This window comes from Coregonus lavaretus (genome assembly GCF_964263955.1).
Source record: "Coregonus lavaretus genome assembly, contig: HAP1_SCAFFOLD_656, whole genome shotgun sequence".
NCBI classification, from domain to species: Eukaryota; Metazoa; Chordata; class Actinopteri; order Salmoniformes; family Salmonidae; genus Coregonus; species Coregonus lavaretus.
The window spans coordinates 454-13,481 of NW_028159049.1; the positions used below are offsets into that span (position 1 = coordinate 454).

The 13,028-nt window shown below is 44.4% G+C and overlaps 2 protein-coding genes across 3 annotated transcripts; both read left to right on the plus strand.

Moving 5' to 3' along the window:
* The first annotated feature begins 1,690 nt into the window (after nucleotides 1-1,690).
* On the plus strand, nucleotides 1,691-10,958 carry LOC311123319 (target of Myb1 membrane trafficking protein-like). Of its 2 annotated transcripts, none has more exons than XM_084197579.1 (15): nucleotides 1,691-1,820; nucleotides 3,313-3,397; nucleotides 3,577-3,655; nucleotides 4,256-4,405; nucleotides 4,894-5,028; nucleotides 5,341-5,505; nucleotides 5,841-5,957; nucleotides 7,008-7,141; nucleotides 7,735-7,777; nucleotides 8,000-8,135; nucleotides 8,440-8,512; nucleotides 8,908-8,983; nucleotides 9,410-9,487; nucleotides 9,587-9,626; nucleotides 9,762-10,958. In XM_084197579.1, the coding sequence occupies exons 1-15, from the start codon at nucleotides 1,769-1,771 to the stop codon at nucleotides 9,902-9,904; spliced, it is 1,506 nt and encodes a 501-aa protein (XP_084053705.1). In that variant the 5' UTR covers nucleotides 1,691-1,768; the 3' UTR covers nucleotides 9,905-10,958. The 2 variants fall into 2 exon arrangements, with proteins under 2 accessions (XP_084053705.1, XP_084053706.1); XM_084197580.1 differs by having other exon boundaries at nucleotides 8,003-8,135; nucleotides 9,762-10,912.
* Nucleotides 10,959-11,832: 874 nt separating this feature from the next.
* On the plus strand, nucleotides 11,833-12,765 carry LOC311123310 (noggin-2-like; the record flags this gene model as incomplete). The annotated part of the gene is made up of 1 exon (XM_084197569.1): nucleotides 11,833-12,765. The coding sequence occupies one exon, from the start codon at nucleotides 11,833-11,835 to the stop codon at nucleotides 12,763-12,765; it is 933 nt and encodes a 310-aa protein (XP_084053695.1).
* Nucleotides 12,766-13,028: the final 263 nt, after the last annotated feature.

The following is a 13,028-nucleotide window of genomic DNA, read 5'->3' on the forward strand; positions in this document are numbered from 1 at the left end:
AAACCTTGTTGACTGACACTTTGACTACTGTCTTGCACATAAGTGTTGAATAAAGTGGAGAACATTGTAATATTTTGTGTTTGGGTGTTTTCTTTATAGCAAATTGAGTACAGTATTGGGACCTAGTCCATGTAGGCTTCTATACCAGTCTGTCTCACTTGTCCTCTTGGGTATTTGTTTGAATAAGTATTTGTTTTATACCTAAAGACTAGATATTAACACATGAGGGCATATCTCACTGACTGGCATCCACCACAGGAGGTTGGTGGCACCTTAATTGGGCAGGACGGGCTCGTGGTAATGGCTGGAGAAGAATGAGTAAATGGTATCAAATACATCTAACACGTGGTATCCATGTGTTTGATGCCATTCCATTTGCTCCGTTCCAGCCATTAAATCCTCCCCTCAGCTGCCTCCACTGCTGAGTGTCCACATGGGAAACACTATTCATGGCACTTCGATACCGAAGTGACTTTTTCGTAGAGGGCTAGGAAAACTTACTTAGGAGAATTTATGTAGCAGGTTAGAAGACTGAGGTTAAAGGTTGGGAAAAGTGTAAGGGTTAGCAAAAATGCTCTCTTAACCTGCTACGAAAATCAATTTGTCTCGAAGTGCCGTGAAAAGAGTGTGTCCCCTGTCCTGCCCACACATCCACCTTATAATACAGTATGTCATCCTTCTTATAATCATAGCCTGGCCTGGTGGTATTCACGTGACCGCGCCGCCACAGATCAACCTACAACATGTGAAGCTAGCCACAATACTGGAATTTGCGGTTCGCCTTCAAAATAAATGTCTCCCATTGAAAGTGATTCAAACGGATACAAATAGTGGATTAATGACATATTTGGACTAGGCAATACTAAACAAGGTCGGAATGTTGTTATATAAATAAAAGTTTAAAAGACAATAATTAGCTAATTTGACACCAAAAAGTTAAATTATTTTGAAACCGCACTGTGGATGTATTAGACTTGCATTGGTGGCACAATTATATGCGCTCTACAGCCTTACCTATGGATCTTGGGACCATGAAATGTGGTATCAGCCTACTCAGTGACACTCACAGAACACAACTGTGTAGAGTTTACACAAATATTAGTATCTTAGCTCTTATTGCAGGACTTTGGCTGTGGGAAATGTAAATGTAAATGTAAAATGTAAATCACCTTTCCAGTCAGTCTATTGTGTGTTGAACATTCATATTGTGAATGACTGACACTCACAGAACACAACTGTGTAGAATTTACACAAATATTAGTGTCTTAGCTCTTGCACAGTCCAATATGAATGTTCAATACGCACAATGAGCTGATTTCCCACAGTAAAAGTTCCCTAATAAGAGCAAAGTAGTTTTCTGTGGGTGTCACTGAATAGGCTGATACTCCATTTCATGGGAGCACAATCTCTAGTTTAGGCTGTACAGTACATATTAGTATGCCCCCAAGGCAATTATGTGGTCTAATACAGCCACAGTGGGATTTCAACAAATATATGTTTATTGACACAAATTATGAATTATTGCACTTCATTTTTAATTATGTAATAACATTATAACCTTGTTTAGCATTATCTAGTCCAAATATGGCTTGATTCCACTGTTTGTATCCGTTTGCAATGGGGGAATCTTTATTTTGAAGGCGAAATCAACTATTCTGGCTAATCTTTGTTGTGTCTAGCGTCACACAGGTCTACTTACTAACGGGGAAATAACAGGGTATTGGTAGTGAAAAAAGTACCGTTTTGAAATTACGACTTTGTGGAAAATATGGAGTTTCTTATAGGAAGCCCCTTCTCTTCTCCTGTTGGACAACGAATTGGTAAGTCGGGAGAAATATTGCAGAAAGCTGTTCAAAGCAGAGCCATCAAGCTAATTATGCGTCGCTCGAGCCGCAATGTTGAATGACATCACAACTAAACTTTAGAAAGTTGCAAACTGTATCTAGCTAGCTATTTATTTCTGTTCAAACGTTTAATACATTTTGTCAAAGTTACAGGGGCTATTTTGTTATAGAGGTTCAGACAGAAATGGAGGAATTGCAGCTACTTTTATTTGCTAAGTACTATATACGTATAAATGTTAATATCGATATCTGCCTTGAAAGATGTGTTCTCAAACCAATCAAATACTAGAGGCAGTCTAAATGACCCTTATCGCCCATTTGATTCGTAACCTGTGGTGACATGTCAGCAATATTGACGAATCACTGATGTCAATGGGTGGGTTTAGGGCCATAGAAGTTGTTGCTTACTTCCTTATTCAAAACTGGACCAAAGCAGCCCTTTGGCTCACAAACCGTTTTAAACTAGACCCCATTTCAAGACTGAATTTATAATCAGCCTAACCTATGAACATTTCACAATTCATTTAAATCCTAGATCCCTGGTTTCTTAAATGACATTGCATTATTGCAGTCAAAGTTGGTCAACTTCCACATCATTACGTCATTGATATCTGGAACAAACTGTCTATATCAAATGCAGATAATGTTTTTATGTCACAGGTCTTTTGATGGAGATGAGCTATGGACAGTTATGTCTACTGTCCAGTCTAGTGAAAGTGTTGACATCCTTGCTGATCTTTTGTTCCTGATATCACACACACACACAAACGCTCTTACTTCATCCACTTCTCCCTCTCTCTCACATGTCATATGTTTAGACTACCTTGGAGGGAATGCGAACAGAACCAGCTGACAGTCACATGAAATAGGGGGAGAGAGAGAGAGAGAGAGAGAGAGAGAGGGTGGGTGAGAGGGTGAGAGGGAAATGAGGGAGATTAGCAGAGAATTATAAGGACCAACAAAAGGGGCCACAGTGGAGTGCTTAGAGGATGAAATGGGAACAAACATTCCTCAATAAATGCCAAGGGGTTGACTTTGATCACATTTAGCTGAGGTTAGATAATTTGCTAGATTGTAAATACTTTAAACTTAATCATTATTCAATTAAAATCAACCAACAATTGTTTATAACAATTATGTGTAGGCCAATGCCTGCTGAATAGGTTTGACAGTAGGCCTACGTTTACGGTCGCTCATAGGCTAGGTGGTATCCTATGTGTTATCTTGATATCTAGCTGCATTGATATGTATTAATAAGTATCGATAATGCTGGGGTATAAAATGTGACTTTATAGTCTGCCTATCTGCATAATCATCCATGTTGTTTGTCTATCTGCATACAGTAGACATGATTAATCATCCATGTTCTTTGTTGTCTTAGACAGTCATAATAAGAGTATAATATCATATTGTTTGTCGTCTCAGACAGTCATAATAAGGGGATAATATCTCCTGTTGATGTTGACAGAACGAGCCACCAGCGCCGTGCTGCATTCAGAGGACTGGGCCCTTAACATGGAGATATGTGACATCATCAACGAGACAGACGAAGGGTAACTATGGATGCAGTCACTTAGGCCATTTGTTTTCTATTGTGTTTTTATTGATGACCGTTTTGTACAGCATCTTTTTCGATGTCAAACAGTTACCCCCACTGATAATATGATAACAATAAATACAGTCTTTCTGTGAATTGATGCTGGAAGTGCGTATGTGTGGTTTTCCTCCCTAGACCCAAAGATGCAGTCAAAGCCATAAAGAAGAGGATTGTGGGTAATAAGAGCTTCAGGGAGATCATGTTGGCTCTGACAGTGAGTATTAGTTCAGTTCTTTCTATTCCATATTCTAAAGATTGGCATTCTCTTGATGGGGAATGTTGAATCATCTGGGTCTCTCACTGCGGATTCCCGAGACTGGAATTGAGTGACTTCAGGGAGTGACTGAACCGCACCTGCTATTTCAACCTCTAAATGCCCGGCTATGAAAAACCAAGTGACATTTTCTCCTGATGTACTGACCTGTTGCAACCTCTACAACCACTGTGATTATTATTTCACCCTGCTGGTCATCTATGAAAGTTTGAACATCTTGGAGAAAAATCTGACCTTAATGGCCATGTACTGTTATAATCTCCACCCGGCACAGCCAGAAGGGGACTGGCCACCCCTCAGAGCCTGGTTCCTCTCTAGGTTTCTTCTTAGGTTTCTGCCTTTTCTAGGGAGTCTTCTACATCTGCATTGCTTGCTCTTTGGGGTTTTAGGCTGGGTTTTCTGTATAGCTCTTTGTGACATCTGCTGATGTAAAAAGGGCTTTATAAATATTGATTGATAAATGGGGCTGTATACAGTACAGTACAGTTTGTTCCTTGCAGTGTGTGTATTCTCAGTCGTTCCTCCTGTATCTATCTTTAGGTTCTGGAGGCGTGCGTGAAGAACTGTGGCCATCGGTTCCACGTTCTAGTGGCGTCCCAGGACTTTGTGGAGGGGGTTCTGGTACGAGCCATCCTGCCCAAGAACAACCCTCCCACCACACTGCACGACCGGGTGCTGAGCCTCATACAGGTGGGTTGCATCTCATAGGTTGAGTCTGAAATGGCACGTATATAGTGCACTACGTTTGGGCTCTGGCCAATAGGGGGCCATTTCAGACGATCCATTTGGATTGTATACAGGTACTGTACAACTCCGCTGTTTATTGACTGTTGATTTGGCTTGGACATTATCCCACTATTGCAAGACTGTAGAGGCCCATGTTATAAGTTATGATAGGGTTAATGCAGTGATTTAATGTCATTTAATGTCATATCAATTAGAGGAAATGGAGAAATTGGTTGGAATGACAACCTTCATTACAAACTCAGAACTTTATGAATGAACAGAGAAAACATGCCTTTGTCTATCATAAAGTATCTTCTTATCCTCCTCCCCTCTCAAACTCTATCCCACTCACACTCTCTATCTTTCTCTATCTCTCTCTATCTGTTTCTCTCTGTCTCTCTCTCTCTCTCTCTCTCTCTCTCTCTCTCTCTCTCTCTGTCTCTCTCTCTCAGGCGTGGGCCGATGCGTTCCGTAGCTCTCCCTCCCTAGGAGGTGTGGTCTGTGTGTATGAGGATCTGAGGAGGCGGGGCCTGGAGTTCCCTATGACCGACCTGGACGCCCTCTCCCCCATCCACACTCCCCTCAGGGTAAGGCTCAAAGAGATCCTCTAATTTACTGTTGATTCCTTATGTAATTCTATGGTGAGGCACGTCACCTGCTGAACGTTGACCTTTAGACTCTTCATGTCTGTTATCTCTGGATAGATCACTATTTATCTTACACAAAAACACACACACACACCCTTCCCACAAAACATACCCTTTACTATGTTGAGGTTCCGATGGCTCAGTTGGTTGGAGCATGATGTTTGCATTCCTGCATGAGCCATGTCTGTTGTTTTGGATCAAATCATGTGCTAACTGACTCTATTACATTGCTGTCTTTCTGTTGTTTCCTAGAGCATTCCAGAGAACGACTCCTCTGTTACAGTGCCAGCTCCACCTCCTCAGAGTCAGACTCCCCGTGGCCCTGCTGCCCCTGCTGCCTTGGCCCCTACCCAGGCTGCACTGACTGCCTTGCCCCCACAGCTCAGCGATGGACCCATCTCCATCTCTCCTCAACAGGTACTGAATAGATTGTAAATGCATTACCCTGTTGATATTGTGGGACTACTCATGTACACACAGTGTGAGTAAATACTAGCTACAGTTAAACGAGGCCCTAAGTGTTGGTTCTGTTTAGGACCACTTATGATTTATCTCTTCAAATTGTTGGGAAAAGCCCATGTTTAAACCAGCGCCTAGGGGAAATGTCTGTATGTACCACCGTGGTTAAAGTGGTAAGGCCTCCTCAATAGCCTCTATGATTATTTTCCTCCTCTCCTCATGTCTTTCCCCAAGCCTCATTTAAGAAAGAGTTGACAAAGAGCCTAAGGATGCTTCTGTTGATGAACTTTCAGGCCCAGAAGCTGAGAGTTGACCTGGCTCTGGTCAGGGGGAACCTGACTGTGATGACTGAGATGTTGAACCAGCTGACGCCTGGACAGAGCCAGCAGGAGGACTCAGAGCTACTGCAGGTCTGTCTGCACGTCTTTCTTCCTCTCATGCATCTCTACTCCCTCTCTTTCTCTCTCTCTCCCCCCCGCCCTCCTTCTGTCGCTCTCTCTCTTTCTCTCTCTCTCCCCCCCGCCCTCCTTCTGTCGCTCTCTCTCTTTCTCTCTCTCTCCCCCCGCCCTCCTTCTGTCGCTCTCTCTCTTTCTCTCTCTCTCCCCCCACCCTCCTTCTGTCGCTCTCTCTCTTTCTCTCTCTCTCCCCCCCACCCTCCTTCTGTCGCTCTCTCTTTCTCTCTCTCTCCCCCCCACCCTCCTTCTGTCGCTCTCTCTCTTTCTCTCTCTCCCCCCCGCCCTCCTTCTGTCGCTCTCTCTCTTTCTCTCTCTCTCCCCCCGCCCTCCTTCTGTCGCTCTCTCGCTTTCTCTCTCTCTCCCCCCGCCCTCCTTCTGTCGCTCTCTCTCTTTCTCTCTCTCTCCCCCCGCCCTCCTTCTGTCGCTCTCTCTCTTTCTCTCTCTCTCCCCCCGCCCTCCTTCTGTCGCTCTCTCGCTTTCTCTCTCTCTCCCCCCGCCCTCCTTCTGTCGCTCTCTCTCTTTCTCTCTCTCTCCCCCCGCCCTCCTTCTGTCGCTCTCTCTCTTTCTCTCTCTCTCCCCCCCGCCCTCCTTCTGTCGCTCTCTCGCTTTCTCTCTCTCTCCCCCCCGCCCTCCTTCTGTCGCTCTCTCTCTTTCTCTCTCTCTCCCCCCCGCCCTCCTTCTGTCGCTCTCTCGCTTTCTCTCTCTCCCCCCCGCCCTCCTTCTGTCGCTCTCTCTCTTTCTCTCTCTCCCCCCGCCCTCCTTCTGTCGCTCTCTCTCTTTCTCTCTCTCTCTCCGTTTCTTCTTGTGGTCTCTTTCCCTGGTTATTGCCTTCATGTATTAAAATGCACTTCTGTCATATATTCAAATTCAGTGTTATCAGGTAGTGATTCCTGGATGTTCTCACTCTCACCCCCGCCCTCCTTCTGTCGCTCTCTCTTGCTTTCTCTCTCTCTTCCACTCCCTCTAACCCCCGTCCCTCCCAACCCCCTCTGTTTGTGTGAGCAGCAGTTGTACCAGGTGTGTAGGGAGATGCAGAGCCGTGTGGTGGAGCTGATCCCCAGGCTGGTGGACGAGGGCCTCATAGAGGAGCTGCTGGTCGTCAACGATGACTTAAACAATGCCTTCATCCGCTACGACAGGTAAGGCAGACACACACACGCACACACCAGTCCTGGGTTCAAATACATGTGTATTTGTTATTTAAATACTTATGTTCTGTGTATTTGAGTATTTTCAAATAATGTGGCTCGAATCAACTACTTCTATTGAGAGTATTTTCAAATAATTTCCTATAAATAGCCTACTATTTGGAAGTATTTTCATTTACTTCTTTCGAATACTATTTTCAAATACCTGTGCATGGGATTGTATTTGAATCAGAGGACTGTATATGAGTATTTTCAAATACATACCAATACTTTCCAAGTGTATTTCCAAATCCTGTACATTCTAATATTGAACTACTTATCTTTTCAAATAAAAAATATCTAATTACTTACTTCCAAATATCTTTGAAAATAATTGAAATACCGTAAATAGTATTTGAACCTAGGTCTGACACACACACACACACACACACACACGACTCGGCTACTTGCATTCACAAACTGATTTGCCCTCAAAGACATTGAAAATGAGGCACATGTATTACACAGTACAGATTGTCCATGTTCTGAAGTCTGTGCTTTCAAGATTATACATCGTCTTTTTATTTTTCTCCCATGTTGTTTAGGTTTGACAGACTCAATAAGGCCCAGAGAACAACTACAGAGCAGGTACAGCCATCTGTCACTTTTGTTTTTGTATTTGTGTTTATACATCTAGTTCAGTAGGGCACAATGTTCAGATATAAATATATTCTGTTGACAAGACATGCCTCTCTGACATGTACAGTAAGCAGTCATTTCAGCTCTCTTTATGGCAACTCTAATTGCAACGTTCAATACGCTGCACCATCCTGAACACGACTCAATGTATCCTCTCCCTCTGCCTTATAGCAGACTCCTGCCAGGGCCAACCTCATTGACCTCAGCCCTATGCCCCAGTCCCTCAGCCAACCAGCAACCACCTCTGCGGCCGCCAGCCAACCCGCATTCAGCGCTCCCTCCAATCAGAGGCAGGCAGCCAACCACAGTGAGTAGCATCTGTTTTGCATTAAAACTCAAGGCCTGTTGGACTCCATTTCTTTAATCTCTCTTTAACATTACCAAAGTATGAAAAAACATTGACAAAAATAATCTACACAAAAAAACTGAGCCCATATTCAGAAAGTCTCAGAGTAGGAGTGCTGATCTAGGATCAGGTCCTCCCTGTCCATATAATGGTATTCATTATGATCTAAAAGGCTAAACTGACTACTCTGAGGCTGTGGTCATTGAATAAAAGAAGGTGATCATTCTGGTTGGTTTCCCTCTCATACCCTGTCTCTGTGTATCAGGTGCACCAGAGGAGGATGAGTTTGACATGTTTGCCCAGACCAGGGGCAGCTCTCTGGCCGATCAGAGGAAGAGGTGAGACACCTTCACTGTAGTGCTGTAGGGTGTTATATCAGTATACAAATATCAAAACACACCGAAGAAATGTACACCAAAGATGACTGTTATACATATTATGGTATGTAGTTCCACAGGAGGTTGGTAGGCACCTTAATTGGGGAGAACAGGCTTGTGGTAATGACTGGAGCGGAATAGGTGGAATGGTAACAAATACATCAAACACATGGCATTCCATTTGCTCCGTTCCAGCCATTATTATGAGCCGTCCTCCCCTCAGCAGCCTCCACTGATGTAGTGTTATGTACTGTGTGTGTGTGTGTGTGTGTGTGTGTGTGTGTGTGTGTGTGTGTGTGTGTGTGTGTGTGTGTGTGTGTGTGTGTGTGTGTGTGTGTGTGTGTGTGTGTGTCCAGTATGCGGTACGAGGACCCAGGAGCAGTGGAAGGACTGGCTGGAGCCCTGGACACCAGGTTGCAGGTTACTGGAGCGGTAATGTTTCTCATTCATTATCTACAGTCAACATAACATATCCTACGGAAAGCACAGGGAAGGATATATATTTTGGTCTAAAAATACTGACTTAAAGGCCTTCAATTTACTGTTGATTTACATTCTGAATCATCCTGTTATTGCCAGCAATAAGGGTGTAACTTTCAGGAAGGGACCGTTTCGATGCAGACAACAGCAATGAGCCAATGTCCAACACACAGTCACAGTTAAATAACAGTTAAGTAACTACTCTATTAGCGATGATGCAGAAATGGGTTTGAATGAAAACATGCATTCACACGCTGAGGTCCTGAGGACTAGACACCACTAGAAGCATCTGCCTTGTGCCGTTCTACTAAGACTCATTAACATCTCTTTGTTTATTTTCTACCCTTCTTCTTCGTTCTATTTCTCTCCCTCCCTCAGATTCCTTCATCTAAGCCTAACCGTAAGAACTCCACCCTGGAAGACATTGACAGATGGCTGTCTGCGGACACAGAAACGGTAAGACGGTGACTTTTTAATGTGGTGTGTTTTCTTGTCCTTTCAACAAACATTAATGGGTTGTCATGAGTTGCTACATGTACTTGTTTCGTGTTACAGCAACCAGAGGCTGGGGACAGGGAAGGGCTGACCAGTGAGGGTAAGTCTTCAACTTGTTTTTCTTTCTTCCCTTTTTAACCATCATCATTGCCAAGATCCTATTTCTGCCTGTGCCAGTAGAAATCAGTGTTGCAATACCCACACCATTAACTCTCTCTCCCTCCCTCTCTCTTAGAGTTTGACAAGTTTCTGGAGGAAAGGGCGAAGGTGGCCGACCACATTCCCTCAACACGCAGCCTGCCCCCCGTCTCGTCCAGGCCCCCGCCACAATCCGCCCGGCAACAGGAGAGCTCCCATGACCAGCTTTTCTCACTCTGAGAGAGCGGCGCCCACACAGCAGAGGTGGACTCACAGGTCGACACACAATCCTAGCCTACACTGGTCAGCACATAGGATGAACACGCACAGTGCCTTGCTACCTTTTTAATCATACAGTGTTTCTACTTTGTGCTGTTGCTGTAGTTAGTCTATGACATGATGACAATCAGTTATGCTGTGGTGGCACTTTACTTTACCTTATCACTGTGGATATATCGCCTGAGTATGCACGCTTGGTAGCTCACACACACACACACACAATGTGCAGTGTCACCACCTTGTGGTGGTATCACATCATTCAATCCCTTTTTGCCTATACAGTAAGGGTACAAAACATTAAGAACACCTTCCTAATATTGACTCCGCCCGCCCGCCCTCAGAATAGCCTCAATTCGTCTGGGCATGGAATCTACAAGGTGTCGAAAGCGTTCCACAGGGATGCTGGCCCATGTTGACTCCAATGCTTCCCACAGTTGTGTCAAGTTGGCTGGATGTCCTTTGGGTGGTGGACCATTGATTCACACAGGAAACTGTTGAGCGTGAAAAACCCAACAGTGTTGCAGTTCTTGACACACTCAAACCGATTCGCCTGTCACCTACTACCATACCCCGTTCAAAGGCACTTAAATATTTTATCTTGCCCATTCACCCTCTGAATGGCACACATACACAATCCATAGCTCAATTGTCTCAAGGCTTAAAAATCCTTCTTTAACCTGTCTCCTCCCCTTCATCTACACTGATTGAATTGGATTTAACAAGTGACATCAATAAGGGATCATAGCTTTCACCTGGATTCACCTGGTCAGTCTATGTTATGGAAAGAGCAGGTTCATAATGTTTTGTACACTCAGTGTATATTTAAAAGTCAGTGCTGTGTAGAATTCCTGAATACTGAGCCCAGTTGAATCAATGCAGAACGCAATATCAACCTTTTTCATGTAAATTCACAGTTAATTCTAATTCTGAAGTTTGATAGTGCAGTATATGAACTATGTGAACTGTATATATGAAGCTTAATATTATGAATGAAAATAAACTAAGTTGATATTTGAAAACAATAGTACAGTGTTATTATTATTTATTATAGTGAAACCTATCAGTCTTGATACAGTATGTTGTGCTACTTTGTGGCTTTGACCATGAAGATTCCAGTAACCCTAAATGAAAGGGGCTCTTGTCCTGAAAAACATATTTTGTCTGGGCAGCCAGTTTGTTTCAGTCTCTCAGACTCAGGGTGCTCCACATGCTGCAGATACTAGTTATGTTTGTGTAGTATCAGGAACTTGTGTGATTATGACCTCACGACACTCCCCTGGCCACTGGGTCTCCCACCTGTTCCTAGTAGCCTTCTGTAGCTACATACATGGGATGGTATGAGGAATTATCAACTGTTTCCACTTCTGTAAGGTCATTGTGACACAATGAAGGTCAACAACTCACACCCTTCCTTCACGCTTCTCACCACTGCAAACCATCCCCACTCTAGCGTTGTCTCTTTCCTTTCCTGCCTATGGTGTTTCAACACTAAATCTTTGACTGAGTGATCATACCAGAGAGAGACAGTGGGTACAGTATTGCCTGTTCCAGCCATAGCTGATAAAATCCCTGTTGTTCAGGTGATAAGAGAGATTCCTGCCAGCTCCTACTTCATTGACATCAGTTCTATTTGTGTATTATTGTGTCCGTGTTCAAGGATGTCTGCACTGATACACTGACTGTATGGGCATATGGACACTCCAAACAACCATGTATTATGAGAGGAAGACAGAGAAACCACATATTAGACTTGCCAGAGCTAGGGGAGAGGAGACAGGGAAGTGGGACAGTCCTCTGTACCTATTGATTCAATGCCCTAGGCCTATTACAACTGTGAGAGTATTGGACTTCTGTGATTGACTTCACTTTAGACATCCATTATTTGGAAAATGAACGGATTGGTGAATTGGTTAAGGAGCGTTTCCCTGTGCTGGACATATCTGCTTGTCTTTCTCACCAGCGCAACTTCAGTGATTCCCAACCAGGAGCAGGTGCGCAGGGAAACTCCTACAGGCCAAAAAGACACGGATTTCGATGATGTATCCTTTCTACGGACCAGATCAAGTAGTTTCGTATCTTCTTCGCAGCTGATTCGGCCATATTCACTCTCGATGAATGAGGAGAACTACCATTACACACCGAAACCCAAACACCTGCGGCACAACCGGCTCCTGCGCATTTTGGGCTCGTCTTTCGATCCGTTCTGGATGTCCATAGAACGCCCAGCCGAAGCAAGGGTTTGGACGTCGGAGGGGGAAAGCGTCGACACGGATGCGTCTGGTGGTCAAACTGGGTCTCGTGGTGACCCGCCCGCTCCGCCCGCCATACCAAACAACACCACCAACGAGGGGTTCAACTTCCGCGCGTCTCCAGAGCTGACAGAGGGCGCAGCGCGCTACCAACGAAAACTAGAAAAGGAAGCAGAGGATTTGGATTTGAGTGAGCTTCCCGCAGACGTTGCCAGCACTCTGCGTGACTGGCTGGTCCGCTCCGCCACCTGTGGAATGCGCTACCAGTGGGTAAAATTAGCTCCGGTCTTCTGGCCCCGCTGGTTGCGCCACACCGACTGCGAAAAATCTGGTGGCTCGCGGAGTTGCTCTTTCCCCAGCGGGATGGCATGCCGGCAGGCCCAAACCACACAGATAAAGATTCTGGCCTGGCACTGCTGGAGCAGCGAAGAGGGAGGCGGGGATGGGTTAAGAGGGATGGCCGGGATCGACAGGGGGACTGTGGTGGTGGGGACAGGTGTTGCAGGCAGAAAGTGTTTGTGGAGGCAGGTGCCTTATCCTGTGGTTACAGCGTGTAAATGTTCATGCAAATAGTTTATTTGATCACTGTTAATCACGAATATTTAGCCTATTTGGGTTTGGCCTATATTCAAGATAGAATTGATTTGAAAATCTGATTGTCAATGTAGGCTTACAACAATTTGTTTTGCAAATGATAATCAATTATTGTTTGTCCAGCCCTGAAATTAGGCTACCTGTATACAATTAATTCACTTGGTTTTTGTGATCAACTTGTTTTCATTAGTATAAAACGAGGCTATTGGACGAAAATTGAATAAACTTTGTTTCCAACCAAT